Genomic DNA, 26,859 nt, shown 5'->3' with positions numbered 1-26,859 from the left:
GAAAGTCATGAGGTGTAGGTGGGAACTTCAGGGTGGCCTCAGTTTCCCCAACCAAAGTGTGGGCAGAAGAAAAGGGAGCAAAGATAGTTCACTCAACTGTAGTTGAGTCAACTATAGTTCTGGTCAACTTTTACCCACTGGGCTGCTCATCCCTGTGGGTGAAAGGGGAGATGGCAGGAGAACAGTCCCAGCGCTGACACCCAGAATAACCCCCATCCCTTATCAAGCACCCAACGTGTCCCTGGCATAGTACTGGCACCTGGCACATAATCTCTTTTTGTTTTCACAAGAACCAGACAAATGGTCCATTGTTATCACCCTTGTTTTACAGAAGAAACACCAAGACTCAGAGAGGTTGAGGAATTTGCCTAAGGTCACACAGCTAGTGAATGGCAAAGTGTTGCTCTAAAGCCAGACTCTGCAAAGACATCAAGAAAAAGAGGGCAAACATGGCAGGGACGATCCCACCATGCCATCTGGGCAGCATGTACTAAGGATCAGACTCTTGGGAGTTCAGAGAGGATGGCAAACACCCACTGGCCACCCTAAGCTGGATGACCAGAGAAGGCTTCCTGAAAGAGCCTTCGATTCATGCCCGGGGCTGCAGAAGCTCAAAGAGGGGAATGGATAACGCTGGATGTCCACAGGACTGGGCAGGATGTAGACAGCCAGGCGTGCACAGAGGACTGCCAGGGTGAGAGTGCCATGGCCTGCAATGTGGGCAGACCCCACCTCCCAGCCGGGGCTCCTTCCCCACCTGGGAGGCCAGGTGTCCAACTCACAAGCTAAGAATAAGAAGTAAGTCAGCCTAGCAGATCCATAGGCCAGAATAGAACACAGCCATCAAAAACAGTGTTTATGGAGAATGTTAATGACACGGGAAAATATTTACGTAATGCTGAGGAGAAAAGGCGGGACACAAAACTGCATTTTTTAACAGAACAGCCAGGTGCAGTGGTGTGTTCCTGTGGTCCCAGCCACTCAGAAGGCTGAGGTGGATGGAGCACTGGAGACCAGGAGTTTGAAGCCACCCTGGGCAACAAAGCAAGCCCATTTCTTAAAAAACTACCTTTTTTTCTTAAATGTAAACAGAATACAGGAAAATGTTAACAGTGGCTGTCTCTGGACAGTCAGGTTATGGGAGGTCCCTCCCTGCATCTCTTTGCACTTTTCTCTACCTTCCAAGTTTTCCCTAACAAGTCACACGCTTCTTTGCAAAACAAAAGCAAATAGGTATATTTAAAGCAAACCACAAAGATGCCACTGTCAGCTCCCCACACACCTTCTGCACCCCTTACCAAGGGCTCTTAGCAACGCACACCTGCAGTCCCTGAGCAGCTCTGACCTGCCTGTCTGCCCACTGCTCCATGGGGGACAGGAGCGGCACTGTGCTGACAGTAAGAGGACCTGTGCAAGGCTCCATCTCTAGAGCCCTGGGACAATGGACACACAGTGCCAGACATTCACTGGTCACCTCTAGTGTCCAAAGGCTACAGGCTAGAGCGGTCCACACCTGGGTTCCATTTGCAACCAGATGAGGGCCTTAGTTACCCTCCATTGATACCAGACCCAGAGAAGAACACCTGTGAATGCACTGCAGTGACTCCAAGATGCCACCTAAACAGTCTCGGCCTCCACCATCCATGACCTTGCTCCAAATAGATGCCCTCAAACTGCCAAAGCGTCCCTCCTCACTCCTACAGTTCAGCCCACCCAGCTGAACCCGCCCTCTGGCCCCAGATGCAGCCACTTCCACACCCACCCTGCCGCTTGGAGGGGAATTCATGGCGGACAGCCTCCCTGGACAAAGCAGGGTTATTCGTAGACATTTGGAAGCCTGGGTGCAACACGGAAAAGTGTTTACTGTGATGTAAGGTGAGGAGGACAGAGAGGAAAATGTTATCTTCTCTGCCACTGGGCTGTGATCAAGTGGAAATACGTGCGTGAGGCAAGAGATTGAAGGACAGAGGAAACTGGGCATGGTGGCTGTAGAACAGGCGATCTTCTTCTATTTTCCAAACTTCCTGGAGGATCGTGACACTCCTCTCACAGCCCCCTGCAATGTTCACAGTGACATGAACAGATCCATGTATGACCGCAGCACGCACGCACATCCCCGGTGTCCTGTTCGGAGCTGAGCCTGGAGCGTGCGCCCTCTTGAACATCTGCAGCTGTGCCTCGCCAACCTCTGCCTCACCATCCTGCCTCGTACAGCCTTCCCTGGCTCCATGGGCCTCTCTGTCCTGGGACTGCCTGCCCCACAACCGTGGGAGCTTCCCACAGGCAGGGGAATCTCTTCTTCATCTGTGTCACCAGCTATTGATATAAAATAGCCTCTGGGAACTGGGCGTGGTGACTCACGCCTGTAATCCCAGCACTTTGGGAGGCCAGGGACGGCGGATTGCCTGAGGTCAGGAGTTTGAGACCAGCCTGGCTAACATGGAGAAACCCCATCTCTACTAAAATTAGAAAAATTATCGGGGGGTGGTGGCAGATGCCTGTAGTCCCAGCTACTCAGGAGGCAGGGGAATCGCTTGAACCCAAGAGGCGGAGGTTGCAGTGAGCCAAGATCGCACCACTGCACTTCAGCCTGGGCAACAGAGCAAGACTCTGTCTCAAAAAAAAAGCCTCTTGGTGTACATTTTCCACAGGATAAAATATGAAGCTTTAAAAAGCCATTCTCCTTTTGCCAGATTCAGAGTTCTGTGGACAAATGGTGGTGACAGTGGCACAGCAATGTAAACGTACTTGACGCCACCGAACTGAATGCTCATGGTCCAGACGGTCAACCGTATCACAACTTTTAAAAAGCCTTTCTATTATTGCCATAGAGCAGGTACCCCGGGCTCCCTCTCCTAACCAGGGTCCTCACTCCCCCTCTGCCTCCCTTGCCCTATTTCAGAAGGGAGGAGGCAGCACACCTCACTTCCTTGTTTATCCAGAGTGAAGTTCTGGAAAGCAGAGGCTCAGCTCCTCGTCGCTGGCGCTTGGGTCCCAGGCTCTGGGTTTGCCACTGGGGCCTTTGTCCACCTCCCCAACCCTGAAGCTGGAACTGCATGACTTCCTGGCTCACTGGCTTTTTTTTTCCTTTTTCTCTAAAGTTGTTATAAACCTGTTTACCTTTGGGCTGCAAAGAGCCAACGCTCCAGGCAAACAGAACTTAGGTGCCAAGCAGGAAGGGGAGTAGGGGGAAAAGGGGGAACCCTCCAGGGCCAATAGGGTGAGGAGGAAAGACAGGACCTTACGCCCCCAACAAAATCCTTCCTTCCTCCTTCCTTCAATTCAACGCCCATGTGCCAAGTGCCTACGCCACGCCAGGCACTGCCTTCGGACATGGAGAAGTACTGAGCGAGCAGCGAAGTTGGGGAGCCGACCCTTGCTCACTTCTGCTAGCAGAGTGCTCCTCCTGAAGCCTGTGCCACGGCTCAGTGAAGGATGGGGTGACCAGCTCTGCTGTGGGGTCAGGGCAGACTCAAGAGAGAGGTGGTGTGCGTGGGACCTTCAGAAGGAACAGAAGGAGCCAGCCAGATGGGCAAAACCAGGCTGACAAGGGCATTCCAAGCAGAGGGACTGGTAAAGGCTGTGAAGGAGCCTAGCATGCAGGCAGTTTGGGGCAGAGCCCGTGGGCCAGGCTGAACCTGGGCCTGCTGGAGGCAAGGACCCGCCAGGATGCTGAAAGGAGAGGTGATACCAGCCCCTCCGGAAGCCTGTGCTCCCTGCCTTCCCCCTGGGTTTATTCCTTCCCAGATTCATGAACAACGAGAGCTGGCAGCCCAGGCCAGTGATCCTCAGCCCCGGGTGCATGTTACACTCACCTGCAGCTTTAAAAGGGAAGTGAGGGGAAGGAGAGTGTGTCTAACAGGGGCCCTGATGTAATTGGCCTGGAGCCACATTAAGAATCCAGAAAGAGCCCGGGTGCGGTGGCTCACACCTGTAATCCCAGCATTTTGGGAGGCCCAAGTCAGGAGGTCGAGACCAGCCTGATCAATATGGTGAAACCCCATCTCTACTAAAAATACAAAAATTAGCCACGCCCAGGCTAATTTTGGTGGCGCCCAGGCATCAATATGTTTCCAAAGCTGCCCAGATGATCCTCATGGGCTCTGCTGTCAGGCAGCACCCTCTGCGGCCCTGGTGAGAGAATGCCCCCAAAACCCTTTTGTTAGTGCTGTACCCAGCAGGGGGGAAAAACATAAGCTTCGGGGTCAGCCCCACCTCACTGTGAATCTTAGCTCCACCACTTATAAGATGCGTGACCTAAGTAGCGTTATCAGACAAAACACAGGACACCCCGTTAAAAAGCTGAGTTCCAGATAAACAGCAAATAACTTTCCAGCATGCGTATGTCCCCAATATTGTATGGGACACATGACACTAAAACTCACGTTAAACTTTTCTCGTTGTTCTGAAATTCCAGTATACGTGGGCATCCTGTATTTTTATTTGCTGAATCTGGCCGCCCTACACCTGGCGCTGGTCCTTTACCTTTCCCGGGTCTCGCTTTCCCCATTTGTCTTGGTGAGATCACCGAGATGGAGACAGGCAGCAAGATGCTTGGCACAGAGCCAGCCCTCGGTGGGTGGCTTTGCTTCCTTCCTCCTCAGAACTTTGTTCTAGTAGAGGGTAATTTTTTAGGAAAAACTTCAAGCATACATCAAAAGCGAAAGAACAGTAACAACAAACCCCCATGCACCCATGTCGCGGATGCTGTGACACGTCCTGTCCAGGTCCTCTTTACCTCTACCTACTGGGAATCTTGGGGTAATGACGCACAGATAAATCCTTTATTGGGAGAATTGTCCTGGGTCAGGCAATGATGCTCACCTCCAGCATGGGGCGTGTGTATGTGTGTGCACGCGCATGTGCCTGACTGCCTGTGGCCAATGACCAACCGACATAGGAGCCAACGTCTGGGCCCCACACCTCAAGGTGTGACCACTCGGAGGGGCAGTTCCCTCTCCGTGTCCCCATGGGATCAGGCCGAGCTGGACTCCAGCTGAGACCACATTCTTGCTGCCCTATCCTGCTCCCCTCACTCCTTTCTTCTGAGAACACGCCCCCCAATAAACTATGTGCATCTGAATCCCATCTCAGGCTGTGCTTCTAAGAAGCCAACCTAAACTACCTCTCACCAAGATTCAAAAGTTTTCAAGAGTTGTGCCACGCTTGCTTCATCTAGCCCCTTTTATTTGGTGTCTTACTTGTTTGTTTTGGCTAAAGTATATCATTTCCCCCTACACCCTTCAGGATGCATCTCTAAAAAAATAAAAGCAGCTAAGTTTTGACTTCCTTCCCTGGTTTCCCTCCCAAAGGAGAAGGCTCTTGTTGGGGAAAGAGTCATAACTCCTAGCGGTGCCAAGGGACAGAGGCCAGAGGCCAAATAGGTGGGCACCTGGCCATCCACTCTGGCTCCCACCCAGCCCTGGACTATGGCATGGCCAGCAGGCCATGGTCACCTCAGGTCCCATCTCTTTTGTGTGGACCAAGGGCTCTGGGATGGCACCCTGGCATCCTCATGATGACGCTGCAGGGCCTGAGTTTCTCTCTATCCTGAAAGCAGGGGATGGCGTGAAAAGGCCAAGCTAGCTGTGGCTATCCTGCTGGCCACAGCCCCTACGCATCCTTCTGCTGGGATCCCAGGTGGTCCTACCCACTGGGCGACACAGCCATGTGGGGCCACACTCTACCATGCCACGGAGCATGCTATGGCAGAGGTAGCATGGAAGGCACAACAGCTTTTATTTTAAAATATGGTAAAATACACATAACATAAACCTCATACCATCTTAACTGTTTTAACGTGCCCAGCTCAGTGGCATGAAGTACACTCACACTGTTGTACAACCATCATCCTATCTAGTTCCAGAGCTTTGACAGCATCCTCAATGGAAACCGTCTACCTCATAAACAGTCACCTCCGTCACACCAGCGTTTGAGTTCAGGGAAAATCTGCGTTCGCATCACAGCTCTTTCACTTGTGATCTGTGTGACTCTGGCAAGTAAATGAAACCTCTCTGAGCCTCAGTTTCTTTATCTGTAAAATGAAATTGCTCACAGGGCATCACAAAAGTCAAAGCTAAAGGGTAGAAAGTACTTAGAGCTGCTCCGGGCATGATTAAATAAAGACCAGGCTAGGGCCTCTCTGACTGAAGAGGTTCCTCCCCTCCCTCGACCTCGGTTCAAGGGAGAGGAGGCTGCTTCCCTCTCCCAGAGGCGGGCGAATGGAATGAGCACGAATGCGTTCCAGTGTTTTCCCCTAGCCATGCCCAGAACCCAGTTCCAAACCAAAGAGTTACAAAGGCCTTTAAACTCCACACTCGGTACCTCGGGGTGAGGTCAGCCAAAACCCGCATTTCCAAGCACAGTGCTTTTCTACTCTGAAAACAGCCAAATGCGAACGGGCCACTCCTGAGGGTCAGAGCTCCCGGAAGAGCCTTGCGCCTCCCGGCTGCAGGCACTGATCGCCACCTCTCCGCCTCTCCCTTCCTCCCTCCCAGCTGCGGAGTCACCTCTTAGTCACCATGCCAGGTTGCCTTTCCCAGTCCAAATCAAGAGTGCAAGACCCCAGGCTGAGCACGGAGACCTGTCCTCTCATCGGCCACTGAGCAGCCGCAGGCAAATGCCCTGCCCTCTCAGTTCCGTAAAATGAGGAAAGGGTTCCCATGACAAGGATCCAGCTCTCTCCAAATCTCCCATCCTGCAGTTTATGTGAACATCAGTGCCCAGGCGGGATGGGCCCTCACCAGGTCTTTGAATCCAGTTTTCTCCATTGCCTTCCATTTTACAGACAAGAAACTCGCACCCGAAGGCCAACGCAACTTGCCCAAAATGTCACATTTGTTTCTGGGAATCCAGAAGAAATAAATTCTTCGCTTTGCAACCCTTCCCCTGAAACAAGGCACTCAACACCAAGCATCCAAGCTGTGAAAGTCCTATGCGTACATGGTCAGGATGTGAAAATCAATTCTATTTCTATATACGAGCAATAAATAACTGGAGAATGTTTAAAAGTAGCATTGACAGTAACACCAAGAAACATGAACTGCATAAGTACAAGCTGGTAAAAGGACAGACGCATAGACAATGGAACGAAATTAAGAATCCAGAAAGAGGCCAGGTGCGGTGGCTCATGCCTGTAATCCCAGCACTTTGGGAAGCTGAGGTGGGCAGATCACAAGGTCAGGAGTTCGAGACCAGCCTGATCAACATGGTGAAACCCTATCTCTACTAAAAACACAAAAAGTATTTTTTGGTATTTTTACCAAAAATACCATGGTGGTGCACGCCTGTAGTCCCAGCTACTCAGGAGGCATAGGCAACAGAATCTCTAGAACCCAGGAGGCAGAGATTGCAGTGAGCCAAGATTGCACCACTGCGCTCCAGCCTGGGTGACAGCATGAGACTCTGTCTCAAAAAAAAAAAAGAACCACACATATATGATCAACTATTTGAGACAAGGTTAATTCAAAAAGAAAAAAGGAGTCTTTTAACAAATGATACTATAATAGAACCTTTATATGTTTTAAAAAAAAAATAGAACCTAGACTCATATTTACACCTTACACAAAAATTAACTCAACAAGGATTATAAACTTAAAACTATAAAACTTCTAGAAGAAAACATAAAAAAAAATTATGTCCTTGGGTTTGGCAGAGTTCTTCATATAACTGACATAAAAAGCATGAAAAGAAATAACTGATAAATTGAATTTCAGCAAAATTACAACCTTCAAAATACTTCATTTGAAAAAAGACAAGCCACGGACTGGGAGGAAATACTTGCAAAACACATATATTTTAAATGGCTGCTAACTAGAATATGTAAAGAACCCTCAGAATTCAATAATAAGAAAACAAACCAATATTTAAAAATCAGACAAGTGAGATGGCTCACACCTGCAATTCCAGTACCATGGGAGGCCGAGACAGGAGGATCACTTGAGGCCAGGAGCTTGAGATCAGCCTGAGCAACATAGCAAGACTCTGTCTCTAAAAATATATATAAAATACAATAAAACTTAGCCAGGCACAGTGGCACACAGCTGTAGTCCCAGCTACTTGGGACTCTGAGACAGGAGGATCACTTGAGCCCAGGAATTCAAGGTTATGGTGAGCTATGGCTGCACCACTGTACTCCAGCCTGGGTGACAGGGTGAGACCCTGTCTCTTTGCGGGAGAGGGTGTAGTGCAAAGATTTGAACAGACACTTCACCAAAGAAGATATACAGATGGCAAATCAGCACATGAAAAGATGTTCAACATAATTTATCATTAGGAATGTGATTTAAAACCTCAGTGAGGCCAGGCATAGTGGCTCATGTACGTAATCCCAGCCCTTGGGGTGGCTGAGGTGGGAGGATCACCTGAAGCCAGAAGTTCAAGACTACCCTGGCCAACATGGTAAAACCTCACCTCTACAAAAAATACAAAAATTAGCTGGGCGTGGTGGCGCACGCCTGCAGTCCCAGCTACTCAAGAGGCTGAGGCACAAGAATCACTTGAACCCGGGAGGCAGAGGTTGCAGTGAGCCACAATGATACCACTGCACTCTAGTCTGGGTGATGGCACAAGACCGTCTCAAAAAAAAAAAAAAAAAACCACAATGAGATACCGATACCACCACTTATCTATTAGAATAACTCAAATAAAAACAAATGATCATAGGAAGTGCTGGTGAGGGTGTGCAGTAACTAGAATTCTCATACAGCTGTTGAGATTGCAACATGGTACAACCACTTTGGAAAACAGTGCCTGTTGTAAAGTTAAATGTACTTTCAACCATATACCCAGCAATCCAATCCTAGGTGTTCACTCAAGTGAACTAAAAACCACGTTCACACAGAAACCTGAACACAAATGTCTGTAGCCAAAAAAACTGGAAATAACCCAAATGTCCATCCAAGCAACAACACAGACAAATCTCAAAGCAGTGTACTGAGTTTTTTAAAAAAGGTACAAAAGGTTGCTTGCTGTAGGATTACATTTGGAAGACAGTCTGGAAAACGCAAAACTATAGACACAGAAATCAGATAGATGAGTACCAACACTGGGGGTTGGGGTCGGGGCCGACTGCAAAGACTCACCAAGGAACTTTCAAGGGCAATGGAAGTGTTCTCTATCTCGATTGAGCAATAATCATACCTATAAAAATTCATACAATAGTACACTTTCACAACCTTTCACTGTATGTAGATTATGCCTTAATAAACCAAAACCAAAACAACAAACTCTACGCAGCCTCATGGAAGCTCCTTGTTTCTCCAGCCTCTGAACTCACGGATAGAATGTGACGATCATTCTGGCCCAGGAAATAAAGTGACTCATCCAAGGACATAAGCTCGGAAGGCAGGCAGGCCTGGGCTCCAAACCCAGCCCCGCCATTTACCAGCTCGGTGCCCCTGGGCAAATTACCTCTCCCCTCTGAGCCTCAGTTTTCTCATCTGTCAAGTGGAGATAAATTACAATGGAACTCGTCTTGTTAGTAGGGCTAAATAAGGTTAAGGAGTAAGGAACAGCACAGGGTCTGTCACCTGCTTTGTACTCACGTTTTAGCCGCTGTTATTACCACTCCTACGGCTCTTGTCATCACTACGTGAAAAAGCCCAGTGCGGTAGCTCACGCCAGTAATCCCAGCACTTTGGGAGGCTGAGGTGGATCACCTGAGGTCAGGAGCTCCAAGACCAGCCTGACCAACATGGTGAAACCCCATCTCTACTAAAAATACAAAATTAGTCGGGCATGGTGGCACATGCTTGTAATCCCAGCTCTTTGGGAGGCTGAGGCAGGAGAATCACTTGAACCCGGGAAGCGGAGGTTGCAGTGAGCTGAGACAGCGCCACTGCACTCTAGCCTAGGCAACGGAGCAAAACTCCATCTCAAGAAAGAAAGAAAGAAAAGAAAGGAAAGAAAAGAAGAAAGGAAGAAAGAAAGAAAGAGAGCTGACTTGTGGGGAATGACTCCACACCGTGTCCTCCTGCATGAAGTGGGCCATGCCAGGAGCCAGGGCCACCAGTTTTCTGGTTACAACCCCAAGATGCAAATGCAGGCCAAGGTCCTGCCCAAAAGTCACTCACAGTCTGGCTGGGACAGATCAATTCAGTGCAGTACGAGGGAGCAACATAGAGATGAAAGCCACTGAAGGTTAAGAGAGAGGCCACTGTGGGCTGTGCAATCCCTGAAGCTTCCTGGAAAAGGAAGGCTTTTCATGAGCCTTCCGGTCAAATCAGATGTAACAAAATCAAAGGAGAGGAGCTCTCAGGAAGGGAGGAACCAGAAAATCCCTCTACCCAACTTCTACCCCACAGCCCAGCCCATCCCTCCATCCATCCCTGGCAAAAGGCAGTGGGCAGTCTGCATCCTTGGCATTTCCTTCCAAGGAACAGCCCTGCACAAGGGGAGGTGCGGGCGTGACAACAGAGAATCCGGACACCATGCGTCAGCGGGGCACCCACATGTGTCCCCGCATCTGGGCAGGGGGGTCTGATGGAGGGCTGGTCTGGGATCTCGGGCTTTAACTCCCTCCCCACCCTTTTTTTCCATGGACCTGAATTTGGGTTTGTCTGGGGAGTGTTTTCTTAAGCCCAAGTGTTTTTCCTGCAGCCCGGGCCCACCCCTCCCCGCCCCTTCTGCGGGCCCAGGCCCTCCTCTGCAGCCGCGAAATGCTGACTGGCCGGCCCGCAGTGCCGCCTTTGATGCACACCACCCTCCAGACTTCAATGTCGCTGTGTGCACGGCCCCTTTAATAAGTTATTTCCGTGGAAAACCCTGGTAACTCGGTCGTGAATCAAGCCTATAAACACCTCCAACCCATCAAAGCACCCAAGAAAGAGGGGGCGGGCCAGGGAAGAAAACCCCTTACGGTAACTCACACAGTGCTCCCTCAGAAGGGCCCGGGAGTCCATGCTGTCATTGGGGCCCGTGCCCCCTCGCCTGGGGCCCAGCCAGCCGGCTGAAAACACCACACAGTCACCCTGAAATCCAAGGATCCAGAGACCCAAAGGACACTGCCCGTCTGTGTGTCCTGGGAACAATCCTGACCCAACTCCCAGCAAGATTTACAGCCCGGAGAGGCAGACCCGGCCGGCTGCGGGGGTACAGGAATGTAATGTTTTGGCTACCGGTGAAAGGCCCAGTTTATTGGAAACACACTTCTTTTCCAATGTTTAGTTTCCTTTCACTCTTTTCTCCTTTTTGTTTTTCCCAGAGTGCACTGCCTAGGGCCTTAGGAAAGGACATTAGGGAGATCGAAATCCTGCCTCGGGGTGCGGGGGGTTCAGGGGGACAGGACTCGGTTTTGTTGGGTAGCAGGATGGCCACCACCTTGGTGTGGGCAGAGGTCCTGGACCCACAGAGGGGAGACTCTGCTCTGGGCCGCACTCTGCCACCTGGGAGCTGGGGACCAAGCACAGGCGGTGCCCCTCTCAGGGCACCCCCGTCTGTAAGGGAGCGAATGACCCAAATCTCCCCCACAGGAGCCTCTAAAATGCTGTGGTCTTGGAACACAGTCTGGCACAGTATCTAACAAGGCTGAGCACACATATCATGTATAGCTCAGCAATCCCACTCCCAGGTATGTACGCAAGAGAAGGATGACCTTGCGTCCTCAAAAAGGCTGGTACAAGATATTGATCATAACATCATGGGTAGGAATCAAAAGTCGGGCAGTATCAATAACTGGGAACCATCAGTAACAGAATGGATGCGTTAGACTAGTAGAATCACGGTTCATTCCCACAGAAAATTATCCAGCTCTAAGAATGAGCAATCTGCAATACACACAACAACAATGCAGATGAGGCCGGGCGCGGTGGCTCACTCCTGCAATCCCAGCACTTTGGGAAGCCAAGGCAGGCAGATCACAAGGTCAAGAGTTCGAGACCAGCCTGACCAACATGGTGAAACCCTGTCTCTACTAAAAATATAAAAAATTAGCCAGGTGTGGTGGTGCGTGCCTGTAATCCCAGCTACTCAGGAGGCTGAGGCAGGAGAATTGCTTGAACCTGGGAGGCAGAGGTTGCAGTGAGCCGAGATCACGTCACTGCACTCCAGCCTGGGCAACAAAACAAGACTCCATCTCAAAACAAACCAACCAAAAAAAAAAACAAAAACAACATGGATGAATCCCAGGAATATTGTGTTGAGCTAAAGAAACTATATTCCAAAAAAGGCCACCAGATATGCCTCTGCATGCATCGGGTTCAAAACCCAGAAAACTAGACAATGGGGTTGGAAGTCAGGATACAGCTGAAGTACCCCTGGGGAGCAGAGAGTGGGGAGTGGCTGAAAGGGGACATGAGAGGGGGCTTTTGAGGTCCTGGTCTGTTGCTTCATCTGGGCTTTGGTGACACAAGAATGCTCACTTTGTGAAAATCGTTCATATGTGACATCTGCACTTTTCCACATGTATTATGCATTGGTAAAAAGTTTATGTTAAGCAAACAAAAAAACTCTACACTTTGGGGCCATACAAACCCATTCACTAAGCCTACAGTCATCCGTCTATCAATCGAAAGTATTTCTAGGACTCCCATCCTTGAATGACCACAGACAGAAGGCCAGCCCTCTCTGAAGCGGGATTCAAGGCCCTCTCCCCGGGGGCGTCAATCCTTACTGTCCTGCCAAGATCGCTCCCCATTCCCAGAACAAGTGTCCTCACATCTTCCTGCTTTTGCCCAACAGTCCCCTCGGCTGGGATGCCCTTTCCCTGCTGAAGCCTGGTGAAATCCTCCACCTTCAAACCCAGTCCTGACCCCAGCCTCCCTGGCAGCTGATCTGGGCAGCAGCTTCCTCCCAGCCCACACTACCCATTGAAAACACAGCATCTATGGCCGGGCACAGTGGCTCTTGCCTGTAATCTCAGCACTTTGGGAGGCCAAGCCAGGTGGATCACTTGAAGCCAGGAGTTCAAGACCAGCCTGGCCAACATGGTGAAACCCCGTCTCTACTAAAAATACAAAAATTAGCCAGGCGTGGTGGTACACACCTGTAGTCCCAGCTACTCCAGAGGCTGAGGGAAGGGAATCCCTTGAATTTGGGAGGCAAAAGTTGCAATTAGCTAAGATAGCCACTGCACTCCAGCCTGATGACAGAGTGAGATTCTGCCTAAGAAAGAAAGAAAAGAAAGAAAGAAAGAAGGAAGGAAGGAAGGAAGGAAGGTAGGAAGGAAGGAAGGAAAGAGAGAGAGAGGAAGAAAGAGAAAGAAAGAAAAAGAAAAGAAAGAAAGAGAGAAAGAGCACTTGCCCTGCTTCCCTAGGAGGCACTTTTCCCCTAGTCTTTTCTATTAGATTCTAAGTTTGCTGAGAATGCCCAGTCTCCTGGGTATTTTCTCCTTCTGACAATCCCATCCCTCAAGCTAACACTTGATTACCAATTCACTGAATTACCATTCACTGAAAATTACACGTGTGCCAGGTACACCGTGCTACACATTGTCATTGTGATCTCTGTGACCTCCTACAAGCTGGTGCTGAGCCCACCTTTCAGGAGAGCAAATGAGGCTGCAAAGGGAAGCAAAGTGATGTTGGTGGCAGCTCTGCCTGGCCCCGAAGCCTGAGTTTTCAGCCTCTGCCTTCCCCTAGCATCCCCCGGTCATCCCTACCCCTCATTCCACACCCCATTGCAAGGTCTGGAAGCAGGCCTTGGCAGAGCTGTGTCTTCCTTTCTTCCTTCTTTTCTTCCTTCCTTCCTTTCTTTCCTCCTTCTCTCCCTCCTTCCTTCATTTCCTCCTTCCCTCCTTCCTTCCTTCCTTCTTTCCCTCACTCCCTCCCTGCCTCCTTTCTTCTTCTTCTTCTTATTTTTAGAGACAGGGTCTCACTGTGTTGCCCAGGCTGGAATGCAGTGGCTATTCAAAGGAGAGATCCTACTACTGATCAGCACTGGAGTTTTGGCCTGCTCCATTTCCAAGCTGGGCCAGTTCACCCCTCCTTAAGTAACCTGGTGGTCCCCCGCTCCCGGGAGGTCACCATATTGACGCCGAACTTAGTGCAGACACCCGATCGGCATAGCGCCTTACAGCCCAGAACTCCTGGGCTCAAGTGATCCCCCCACCTCAGCCTCCCGAGTAGCTGGGACCACAGGCACGTGCCACCACACCCCGCATGATTCTTTACTTTTAGTAAAACCATTCAGACCCAAGGCATCAGGGCAAGGTGTATCAGGGCTTAGGTGGGGCTGGCTCCAGCTTTCCTGAACAATCACAGAGAGTCTACCTGCCTGCACAAGATAGGATGACAACATCTGCTTGGAGGAGTTGGTCACAAATGTCACTTTAACTGACCACCAGACTCAGTGTGCTCACCTAAAAACTGGAAGTTACAACACCTGCCCCACCAGGTTGTGGCACGAATGGAATGCCAAATGGAAGGTCACCCAGTGACCCTGCCAGGGATGGTCAGAGGTAACCTCCTTGCACAGCTAACCCCCAGAACACAGACCACAGCTATAGAGCAGAGCCAGCACAGCTCACAAAAGAACAGGCTGTTTCAAGATGCCACGTATGCTTATGCCCAGAAGTAATCAGGCACTGGGTGAGGGCTCCCATACAGAAAGGACTCCTGCCTTGAGGGGAAGATGGTCTGGGGCTCTGAGATCCCCCCAGGTCCATCTAGATTTGTGTTCTTAGCCCAGGCTGTGCCTTAGAGTTGCCTGGGGAATTTTTTAAAATCCCAATGCCCAGTCCAGCCCCAATCCTTTTTGAAATGGGGTCTGGGCTTTTCCAAAACTCTTCAGGGGACTAATGTGCAAAGAGGGTCCAACCCATGAGTTGGACCAACTGACCCACTTACACATAAACAAGCCCAAGTGGAAGTAGTTTGAGGCCACCAAGAAACAGGGAACAGAGTCAGGACTCGGAGCTGAGCCTCCTGGCCCCCAGGTAGAGGTGGTGCTACCTCTAGACTCAGCGGAACCCCTGGGCTCTCTCTGACCTTCACCCTGTGAGGGAGAAGGCAGCTAAGACAGTTGGGCAGCCAGGTGGTAGGAGACAGGGTCTGCCTTCTGAAGAGCCTGGGCCCTCTCTCCACCCTTCTCGGCTCCTCTCTCGGTCCAACAGCAGAGGAGGCCCCAGAGATTTCATCACCTAGCCCCTTAACCTGAGTCAGAGTCTCCTTGGGCCTGAGACAGACAATCCCAGCTGAGAGTCTGGGGGTGTGGAGAAGTCTTGGCCTCTCTGTGCAATCCGTCCTGTTTTATTTTGAACCCTTGGAGGTGAGGAAGGGACAGTGGACCCCTCTGTGAATCATGAACATAACCCCAACATCTACTACACACCAGGCTCTGCCCTCAGAGCCAAGCCCCCCAAGCCTCATTCCCACCATCCGCTGTTGGGGAACAGCCTGGAATGCCCATTATGGAAACAGTGTCTCCTCTTCCCCAGTGATCCCAGGGCGGGGTACAGCAAGGGGGGTAAGAGGCCTAGGAATGACCCTGCACATCCCTCGGACCCAGCAGCCTCCTCCAGGGCCGAACCTGAGGTCCAGAGTGGACATGTGGTTTCCAGACCACACAGCCAGACACATTCCCTGGTGGCAGGGCCAGGGACATTTTCCGTGAATGTCCTATATAAGGCAGTGGTCAGGAGGACTGAGGAAGGTGAATGAAGGGGTGACAGGCGGAGGAGATCAGTCCTGGGACACCGGGGCACACATGCCCTGATGGGCTGGCATGGCCACCTGTCTGCAGCGATGCCTGCTGGCTGCCCCATTTCACCTCATTTCTCCAAGGAGGCTGGAACCAGACAGCTGTACCCACCCCAGCCCCTCTCCCAATTCTTCCCCCACTGACCACGTCTGCCCAGCAAAGCCCCTCACCTTAGCTGCCTCCCATGGCTGCTGAGGAGCCAAATGGTGCCCCGACCCTCCCAATTTCAGCCTGTGTGACGGAGCTGGCCTCCCCGCCTTCTTCCCCACCTGGCACGGAAGGCCTCCCAGCCCAGCTTCTCCTGGCTCTGTCCAGCACCGGCACTAACCCGGACAACTCAAAGAGATCAAAATGACTGTGAGGCCCCTATCTCTGAGCTCCCACCTCTCCTTTTCAAGACCAATTAAAGTCTTGGCAATGATTCACCTTGCAGTCTGGGATAGTGGCTTTGACGTCCGCTCCAGACATGAGACCTCTGTTTTTCCAAATCTAGAAACTGCTACCAAATGGTGAGGGTAGGGGCCCTCCCTGGGGTCAGAGCAGCCCCTGCTTTGCAGAGATGCCAGCCCCAAGGTCTTACCCTCTCTGGCAAGGGTGCCAGGCCCTGACTGGGGGGCATGGGGAAACGGCCCATGAATATCAGGAATTCCTTCCACAAAGGACAACTGGAAAAGCAATGCACCTCTGCTTCCCTTGGCAGCCAAGGGCCACGGAGGAAAAATGTTTAATATAAAAACATCTGACAAAGTGCCTTCAGGATATATTTTCTGCATCAAAGAAGTAGCTCTTGGCAACAGCCACTCTACCCTGACAAGGAAACTTTCGAGCGCGGTTCCCGATTGTTACAGACGCCCGGGGAAAGCATGCCAGTGGGGATGGGAGGAGGCGGACCGTGGAGCCCGGCAGGCAGATGGTTGCGATTAGGCTGGACGCAACCAAGTACATTTTCTGGAATTTCAGGTCTCCTCAGACAACCTGCTACTTCCCCTAATGATGCAGGCCGCCAGTGTACAGTGAGGGGTAGGGGCCATCTGCAGCCAGCCCTGGACAGGCACCTGACACCCCACCTCACCAGCAGCCTCCCCTCAGAAGCCCACCCACTTGCCATCTCACTGGTCATTCATTTATCCATTCAGTAACCAGCCAATGAGCAGAGGTGGTAGGGGACTCAGGTGATCATTGTTCATGCTCAGTCTCAGGTACTATGGGACACAGACGCCCCAGAAGCTCAAGAACTGTGTTTGCATCCTGAATCTTCCAGGGCTAGCAAGCGTGCCTCATCAGACACTGAGGAACCCAGCAAGCGCCAGACTGCCTGGGTTCTAATCCCAGCTCTATTGCTTTCTAGCTAGGTGACCTTGGGCAAGTTACTTAACCTCTCTGAGCCTGTTATTTCTTCCTTTAATTAGGCTGATGAAAGTGGCTTCCTCAGAGGGTTGTAGGGAATAGTCCATGAATAAATGTATTTACGGCCCTCAGAATACCTGGCACGGAGCACTGTGTTAGCTGTGATTATTAAACATGTGTGATGATCTTTGTCTTTATGCTCTCTCTCTGGATCTCTTTGTCCCAGGCAAAAATTCATTCATTCATTCATTCATTCCACAATGACTCCCTGCTGTGAGCTAGGTACAGTACTAGAAGCTGGATGAGGTCCTTCAGGACCAAGTGTATCCCACGGTTCCCCGGTCTCCATGACCATGATCCCTCAGTTCCAGCTCATTCCTCTAGTGTTCAGGACAACCACTCTGGATTCATCTTTCCCCATTCCTCCATCTCTCACATATTTACCTTCCAGCCACAAACTCTTAGAACATATGGCATTCCATGCATGCCTCCTTGCTTTTGCAAAGGTGTTCTTCCTACTTGAAAGGATATCTGTAGCCTGTTCTCCTTGTGGCGAATTCTTAGTCATTCTGCAAAACCCAACTCAGAATCGCCTTCTCTGTCAAAGTGAATACCCCCTGAACACTCCCATCCCCACCCCAACAGAGTCCCCGGTTCTGAGCACATCTCGAGGGCAGCACTTAGCATGATGAGTCACCACGGTTTGTTTGCTGTCTGCCTCCTTCTAGACCAACAGCTCTTGGAGGGTAAGGCTCAGCCTTTCTCCATTTTGTATTGTCTGCCACTGGCATGCAGGAGATTATTTTTCCCCTTTTTTATAGTAGATTCTTCTTTTTCATTTTTTAATGTTTTTCTTCTTGATTCATTTTCTTAGAGGCAGGGTCTTGTTCTGTCGCTCAGGTTGGATCAGAGTGCAGTGGTGCTCACTTCAGCCTCCAACTCCTCAGCTCAAGTGATCCTCCCATCTCAATGGCTGGGACTACAGGTGTGTAGTCCATGGCCGGCTGATTTTTAAATTTTTTTAAGAGGCGGGGTCCTGCTATGTTGGCCCCGGCTGGTCGCAAACTCCCAGGCTCAAGCAATCCTCCTGCCTCAGCCACACATGCACAAGCTACCATGCTTGGCTGCAGTAGGTCCTGAATAATAAATGTTCAATACACTGACTTGTCATTCAAAAGCCCACACTCTGGAAACACAATAGCCCTGAGGTCCTTTGTCTGAGGCCATGGGGAGTCTAAAAGCTCTGTTACCGCTGCTGAGTCAGTTGCCCTCTCTGGACATTCCAAATATACCTCCACCCCAGTCCCCAAGCTTTAGTGCCTTGGGGTGGAAGGGTGGAGGGCCAAGACACTGATCCCCTCCCTCCTCATGACTTTGTTCCATGCCACCATTGTGCTTTTGGACAATGACAGGAGAAGCTAAGATGCCCCAGGCCAGAAGCCCTAGCTCTATGACTACTCCCCATCCCAAGGCCTGGGAGCTGGTACTTACAGCCTGCAACACATCAGCACCAAGGAGCCCCTGAGATCAGTGACCCAGTGGACCCAATACACAGCTTAGCAAACGGAGACCAGAGAGGCGAAGAATTTGCCTGAGGTCACACGGCAGGGAATGGGCACAGCTAAGCCTAGAATCCACTCTGGCACATTGCTTCTTGGCAGACACGGGTTGGCTGGGCCCTCCTTCAGCTGCCTGTTCCCCCGGGACTGCTCTGGTCACTCCTTTCACTCCTGCTGACCGCCCCTGACACCTCTACCTCAGCCCAGGAAGAATGGGTACTGGGAGATGCTCACGAGGAGTTAGGAAGGGAAGGCACTTTTTTTTTCTCCCTTTGGTTGGTCAAAGCTAGAAAGACACACGGCAGGGGTCTGATGTGAGTAGTAAATACTGTCCGTTTGGAACTGGAGCTGAATGCTCCTTCTCCCCCACCCATTTCTGAGTTGGAAATGGCAGGCTGGTGCTGGCCAGAATCAGTGTCAGTCTGACAACCTGTCCACCGCCTCTGGGCTGGAGCCTGACCTCTGGGGATACGCAGAGTGGGCACAGGTCACACCCGAGGGCCACCTCTTAAACCCATGGGGGCCAGGCCAGGTTCAGGTCTGACGGTTTCAGGGCACCATTCACCCCAGAAGAAATACCCTTCCTGCTCTCCAAAACCTAAAGAAACGTTCTTTTCAGCTAAAATGCATTGTATCCCCTGCCCTCCTGCTTTCTCTGTGAAAGCTCTGCACACAGCGCCCCAGGCCCACAGGCAATGAGCATGTCATGTGACAGGTTTAGCATCATCATGTGACCCTAACGTTCTGCAGGCCCTGTCTATCGGTCAGGTGTGATCACCCCATGAAAATTCACTGAGCTGGGCACTTATATGTGCACTCTGCATATTTAGAAAAAAGTTAAAATAAAATCTTTCCCGGGTCCTGGCCTCCACCCCTCTCGTCTCCCACCAACATCTGGCGCTTTGCTTCCCAGTCCCTTGAAACTCCTTTGGTTTCTCAACATCAAGCTCTCTTCATGCCTCCAGGTCCTTGCACTTGCTATTCTTTCTACCTGGAATGCTCCAAATCCTGTCTTTCTGACTTCCATTCATTCTTTAAAACCCAACGTGGATATCGCCTCTTCCAGGAAGTCTTCCTGAGCTACCTCCCTACCAAGCCAAGAGTTGATCACTAATCCCTTCTTCCTCTGGACTGTCTGTTGTCACTGTTTGTGTCTTTACCTACCTGTGAATAACTTGAGGGCAGAAATAAAGTAACTTTTATCTCTGAACCCCTAGCCCTATGCACAGTGCCTGGAACATTGCAGTGGCCACCCCCAGCACATACAGTGTGCCAGGCCTTGGCTGACTCAAAGGCATCATCTCATTTAACCCTCACCACTAGGAATACGTTGTTATATCATCCCATTTTACAGGTGAGAAAACTGAGGGACAAAGCAGCTGAGAGGCTCTCCCAAGGTCACACAGCTAATAGATGGCAGGCTCAAGGCTTGATCGCTGGGCATAAGGGTGCAGAGCCCATGCCCTTCGGCCCACGCAGCTATCGGGACTCAGAACACACTGAATGGGCTGAACCGCACACCTCGGGACACAGAACCCTAGAGTCTGTTACATGAGGGTGTCGAACGAGAGCACACGGGGTCCCTGTAATCAAGAAAGCAGCAGGAAATGACACTGCACACACACACTACTCTCCCAGCTTCAGCAGGCACCGACGATGACACCAGACAGGATCGACCCCAAGTGACCCCTGAAATGGCAAATGGCAGGCACAGTTCCTATCACGTGGTGGGTGGGTAAGCAGTATGGACCCACCTAGGTTGCAACCCTAGGTGGGTCCACACAGCTGTGCTTGCTGGGTGGCTCTGAGCCAGTCTCCCAACCTCCCTGAGACTCTGTTCCCAAACTCTGCCACCTTACACAATGCAACAATCTACAGCATGATCTGTGCCCTCAAGGAGCTTACGGTCCGGTTGGTGGAGGAAAGACATCTCCACCCAGCTCAGCCCCCAACTCTCCATGTAGTCTAACGTGGCTCCCTTCCTTCCCTGGGAATTCTTTCTAAACTGAGGGGCCGGCTCTCAATAACACAGCTCTAAAGAAACCCACATGCTGTGAGCACTGAGATCCCAGGCACACACGGCCAAGGTCCCAGAAAGGACTGCCCCATCTCAGTGATGTGCAGTATACACGTGCCCTGCATACAGCTGGACTTGTGACTACCCAGCTCCCACCCTGAGGGCTCTGCCCCACGTTCCACAACAGGCAGCCCCGCCCTCTTCCCCGAGCCAGACCCTGCCAGGGGCAAAGTATCTCATTTAACCCTCATCATTAGGGATATGTTGGTATTATCATCCTCATTTCACAGGTGAGAAAACTGAGGGGCAGGGTGCTTAATAAAGCACTTGAATGGTCACCTTACAGGTTCTAGAATAAGAGTACAGGGGAGCCACTGTCCTAAAGAAGCTTGCCCAGTGACCTGTCCCCAGCCCCGAAGCATGGAGTCAGGCAGGCCTGGGTGCTTCAGCAGCTCCACCACGTCAGGCTCCTGCTAAGTGACTCAGAGCTCACCCAGCCTGGCCTGGCCAGGGCTCCTTCCCTCACCCAAGGCTTAAAGCTCCTTATGACATGTTCGTTGTTTTTCTAGGCTGGAGTCAGAGATGCTGAGAGAACCCTGCCCTCTGCCACCAGCCTTTCTCGGAGCTGCCATTCCTTCATCCTGCAATCCTGAGATTTATGGCATGTTCTAATTTAAAGTTGGGAAAAAAAAAAGTTTGCCTACCAGCCACTCACACCTTAGTATGAATTTCTTAAACTAGCTTCTCTTCTTTTCTTCCCCAAACTAAACTGAAATCAAGCAAATGGAAGAGGAATAGAAATACTGCCTGGCAGAGGCCTTGGACAGGCAGGGGACAGCACCCCAGGCCCTGAATTAGGTAAGGAAACCAGAGTGCCAGAGTTCTGAAGGGACTCCAAAAGTTCTAGGCTTTTAATTTTTCCCAAATCCCATCGAAGACTCCAGGTGTAAGGTCTTCAGATTTGGTAAAAGCTCTGCATTCTAGCCTTCCTCCACCACCCCCCTCCCCAGTGACCTTGGTGAAGCCACTTGCCCCCTCTACACTGTTTAGTGGAGATCACGTATCCAAATTGGGAGCTGACATAGAGATCAAATAAAGGTTTTCCATCCACTACTCAGCAGAGAGCTGAAGCAAGTGTGTCTCCTTTCCTGCGGCCCCTCGCTCTGCCCACTCAAGCATCCTTGCCTGCCCACGCATGGGACTAAGCTTCAAGAACCCCACCATTCCCCTAAGTGGCCTCAACACCAGGACACAGAAGTAAAGCAGAGACCATGGAGCTGGATAAAACACACAGAGTCCCAGGCCCAGCACTGGGGTTGTCATCCTGGGGGACAAACAAGGGCAGTCTCCATCGTGGGGCTGCAGAGACCCTGTTTGAGGATGACATCCATCCCAGGACACCTAGGGCGACAAGGCTCTCGGGATCGGCAGACCCCCAGGACACAGGGAAATGGAGGGCCAGGCAGCCAAGTGGTGTGATCTCTGGGTGGTCCGCAGGTTTGTCCAGTGGTGGCCTGGAAGGGCATGGAGCCGCCCTGCACCCTTGCTAGGCTCCTCATCCCTTTCCCCGGTACTTAAATCAGGACAGGTGCCCCCAGGCTCCTTGTGATCATTTCACTTTGCTCCTGCCAGGTCTAGCTTGGGGAAGGGGACGAGGACACTTGTGGAACGCTGGGCGGGGCTCTCAGGGTGGGAGCTGGGAAGTCACACCATCGAGGCTTACATTCCAAGCCTGCCACTTACATTATGGGCAGTTGGTCCAGCAATGAACCTCAGTTTCCTCCTCTATGAAATGGGGAGAATCACACCTGTCTCACTGGGTCATGGAAAGAAATCACTGAAATGGAGAATGCTGGAGCTTAGCAAAGTGCCTGACACATAGGGAGTGTCGATAAATGTCAACTGCTGTCATCGTCAGCACCATCATCATTTGTCCTTAGACATCAAATACCCTGGCCTGGCCCAACATATGGTGCCTACCTCTGCCTCTTACCTTTCTGACTTCACCTCCGGCCCTGCCCTCCCACACAACCTTGCATTCCATCTTGCAGGATGATTCATGCCTTCACCACCCACCAAGACCTGTCACCCCCAGGCCATTTCCCTTCCTGAATATGTCCTCCAGTGTGACAGCCAGCACACCCCCATGTGTGTGGGCTCCCAGTAGGCAGGTGGGCAGCTTAACCCACAGGACCTCAGATCCCCATAGCACAGAGCAAGCTGGGAAAGCTAACAGTGGGCCCTCAGGAGAGAGGGGACATTCCATGCATGGCATCTCTGGAAGGGACTGGGAGGACACAAAGGGAAACACTCCACTCAAATACTGAGGCCACCCAGAATTCAGACCTAAGTCCTTCAAGACCTCACTCAATGTCCTTGGCATAGGAAATCCCCAATTTCTTCCCCAAAGCCTTCCACCCCTTAGAATTCTAAGTCATTGGATACATTTCCAACACAGTCCCTTTGCACCATCAAGAGTAGCTGGGACCTTCTTACTAACCAGTACCAGAGACTGCTCTGGGATATCCGGGCAGAAATCTCAGAAACAGGCCCAGTGAGGCCCAAAGTCAACAAAACGAATGGCCTAGGGGTCTCTAGAGACCTCCCAGCCTCCAGATTGAGGGAGGGGCCTTCTGCCAGTGCTTGGGGGTCTGGTCCTTCTAGCCTGAGCCACACCAGGCTCCCTCTGGAATGGCTGGGATCAAATAAGACTACATCTGCAAACACCTTAAAACTGTTAAGATGTGTGTGTGCACGTGCACATGTGCGCGCACACACACACACACCACGGACTTTCTGACATTAGCAATTGGGAGAAAGAGGATGTCAAAAAATTACCCATCTGTCCAGCCAACCAATGCCAACGTAATCCATCTGAATCAAATATACTCTGAGTGCTGGTAGTGACATAAAGTCATAAATTCAGAAATACTTTTAAGTTCCTTGCTTCAAAATTATATGTGGCTTTCATTCATGTAGGTACAGGGGAAAAAGAAAGGGTTGAAATTTTAACTTGTGTTCATCTGGTTGGTCTTTGAGGGGAAGAAATTAGAGAAGGAAGTACCCTAATTGGGTGGGCCACTAGAGACCAGAAGGCATTCAGGGGTAAGACCCAGAAGGCCTGGACCCCAGCATCACCTGGACCCCAGCATCACCTGGACCCCAGTACCACCTGGACCCCAGCATCACCTGGACCCCAGTACCACCTGGACCCCAGTACCACATGGACCCCAGCATCACCTGGACCCCAGTACCAGGTTGCCCACTGTGGAACCCTGTGTGGCAAGTCACATTCCTGCTTCTGCTTCCAGCCTCTCCATCTTTGCAACAACCTACTCTTGTAAGCTCCCCTGCCTCGGTGAGAAGGGAATGGATGGGCGAAGGCTCTGGGCTGGGGAAATGCCCAGGCAGCCGTGAGCAGCCAGAGCTGCATTATCCTTAGAGTTGCAGAGAGTCTACATCAAGAATGACGGAACTTTACAGAAATACATTTATCGAAGGTGCATTTGGCCCTTGCAGAAAAGTGGGAGACAAACAGTGATGGGGAGCACAGGCCCTGGAGGCAAACAGCCTGCGGCTGCTCCCGGAGAATGCACGTAAAGGGAGCTGAGCGGCGTGTCCGGCCATGGCATACCAACAAACGGCTGCGATGACTGCAGCTGCTGCCATGCGTGGATGTGGGCAAGGGAAGAATGGCTCCGACAGAGACACGCAGCCATCCAGCCAAACCCACTAGGGATGCAGCCCCAGCCTGAGGGGCTATCAGTCCCAGCCAGCACACCCCCAGGCCACAAGCCCACCAGCCATGCTCCCAAAGGGCCCCACAGACCTTGCCCCTGGCCCTCGATGTCCCCAGTCCAACACCAGCCTCTCATTTCTCAAGGAAAGTTTGATTCAGGTATTCCTCCAGATATGGGGGTCCCCACAACCAGCTTCTAACTGCAGGGGCTAGAGGACTCCAAACCAGGGTTCCCTTGGCTTCTATCCCAGCCTCCGCTGCTCAGGGAGAGACACAGAAACCACTGGCGTTTGCCAGACTCCTCACTTGCCAGATCCTCCCTGCAAGTTCATTCAACCGGCTTCATTTCCCCCAATCTTCTAACCCTTCACATCAGTCCCTCCCCCAGAGTGGGGACAGGAGGAAGATAAACGTGTAACACAGCACTTTGCTGCCTCTCGCAGCGGGGGAAGAGGATCCTTACTAAAACGAGAGATGGAGAGCTGTGCTGGGCTTCTATCCTTTCCAAGAGAGACAAGACAGAGACAACTGGTTAAAACGTGGTCGACAGGGGCTTTAAAAGTTATCTTCAAGCTTCACTTGCACGAACTGTTCTTAACCCCAAGAACAGCAGCGAGTGAAACACTGGCAATCTTCCCATCCGAAGATTTGGAGGAGAAGGGAAACAAAAAGAAGAGGGGAAGTCAACAAGCCCCCCACCAAGCCCCCTCCGCAGCAGTCCCCTTTGATAAATTTCAACACCACAGCAATGCACAAGAAGAAAAACTGCCGACCTGAGAATTCACCCGGAGCAGTGATGAGGGAGTTGGTGGCCTCTGTTTCAGTGTAAGACAGTGTGGAATCAGACAGATCTGTGGGAGGAAAGAAAAAGAGAACTTAGTTGGCCGTGCGGCAGCACGCTCTTTCTGCTTCTTTCTCATGCATTTGTGTATGTGTGCACGTGTGTGGATGTGTGTGCTTGCAAAGGGCAGCATGTCCCTCCCGACTTTCCGATGTCACCCTGTAACCCCATCTCAGGATCACCCCCAGACCAGACCAGCCAGCCCAGGAGCTCTTCTGGAAAATGCTGACTAGTGAAGCTGGTACCTGAAAACGTTGCAATTGCCCTGACCACAGAAATAGCCCAAGTTCAGGGGACAGAGCAAGTAGCAACTTGGAGCCTCCGTGGGTAAGGTTAAATTAAGCCCCTAAACAATTCATAGTTGCTATTCTTAATTACAACCATTAAAATTCTTGAAGCTGTTCCTTCTTGCTTCCTTCCTTCCTTTCTTCCTTCCTTCCTTCCTCCCTCCCGCTGGAGCTGGGGAAACTGTTTTAACAAGTCACCAGCCATCCTCACTCTGTCCTGCTTACACCCCTCTAATTAAGGGCTCAAGCGTTTGCTCCCCAGATTAACTTTGTTTTTTCCCTCCCCTCCCCCACTCCCTGACACCCAAACCTGCTCACAGAGCAACTTTCAAAGCCTGGACTGTTTTCCTTAAGGCATTCTTCTTTTTTTAAATTGTACATTGTTGGTTTTCCGCTGTCTGCGGTACAGTTAGATAAGAAAGAGAAATTCTTTTGCACATTTTCTCTAGAACACTGAGCTGCTGGCTTGGCAAGCCAATGGCTTTTGGGACAGGTAGACTTGGAAAATGTTTCCTGGGCCTGTGCCTCTGCTACCAGCAATGGGTGTTGTCCCTGTTAAGGGACAGGCCTGTCCAGACGTTAGATGGCCTACAGCACATTCATCTTCTCACCTAGCACAACCCAGGACCAGCTCAGGTGGCCCCGCCTGGCCCCACCTGGCCCAGCAGAGCACTCCAGGCGAGGGATTCTGGGATGAAACCGTTTGCATAGGCCCTCACTAGCTGGAATTCCATTTGATCCTGCAGGAATTTTTTTCCTTTTACCACATGGCTTGAGGAGCCGGAAGATAAAACATTAACCAATTTGGCCTTTTTTTCCCCCTCTCTCGTTCCCACTTGCCAGATGCTGACTGGGTGTTCTGGGTTTTATTTTGTTTTTTGCTCTCATGTGATCACAGAGGCTTAGAAGTGAACTGGCTTTCTGTTTACGAAAAAGCAACAATGCAAGGAAGAGACATTATTTCCCAAAAAATAACCTGGGACTATTTATCAGGGAATGAAAAAGTTATCTGCTGGTGAAACATGTTAGGAGAAAAATAAGGACGCACAGAAAAAGCTTTAAAACAAACAAACAAACAAACAAAACCTCAATGCTCAAGTGGGAACTTCTTAAAAGAGTTTTGCTTTTAATACCTAATGTTCCCAAAGTGCTCTGTGCCCAGAGCCCCGCTGCCACTTCTCATTTGAAGCAGCAACATCACAAGCCGAGTCCTATTTCTCAGTGAACTGCCTTACAGCCAACACAGACAGCATTGTGAGGTTTCCAGAAGAGTGGGAACGACAGGCGGTTTCCACCTTTCACAGCTAGGAAGTCCCTAACACGCCCGTGCCAAACCCTCACATCTAGTGTTTCTAGTGAGGCCCTGGACAGTGTCTCAATGGCTGCTGTGCAGAAGAATGTTCCCAGCCTCCATCGCTGCTCAAGCCTTGAGG

General features: G+C 51.1%; 1 protein-coding gene across 1 annotated transcript in view; it reads right to left on the bottom strand.

Annotated features, from left to right (window-relative positions):
- SMAD6 (SMAD family member 6) overlaps positions 1-26,859 on the bottom strand; it is an 81,430-nt gene that overhangs the window by 42,210 nt on the left and 12,361 nt on the right. The window contains exon 3 of the mRNA XM_017498675.2: positions 25,072-25,149. Coding sequence (XP_017354164.1) covers positions 25,072-25,149 — 78 coding nt within the window. The remainder of the gene's footprint in view (positions 1-25,071; positions 25,150-26,859) is intronic.

The sequence above is a fragment of the Cebus imitator genome, unplaced genomic scaffold, assembly GCF_001604975.1.
Source record: "Cebus imitator isolate Cc_AM_T3 unplaced genomic scaffold, Cebus_imitator-1.0 Scaffold248, whole genome shotgun sequence".
Taxonomy (NCBI): domain Eukaryota; kingdom Metazoa; phylum Chordata; class Mammalia; order Primates; family Cebidae; genus Cebus; species Cebus imitator.
The sequence above is the reverse complement of the archived record's forward strand: the minus strand, read 5'-3'. Positions and strand labels throughout refer to the sequence as shown.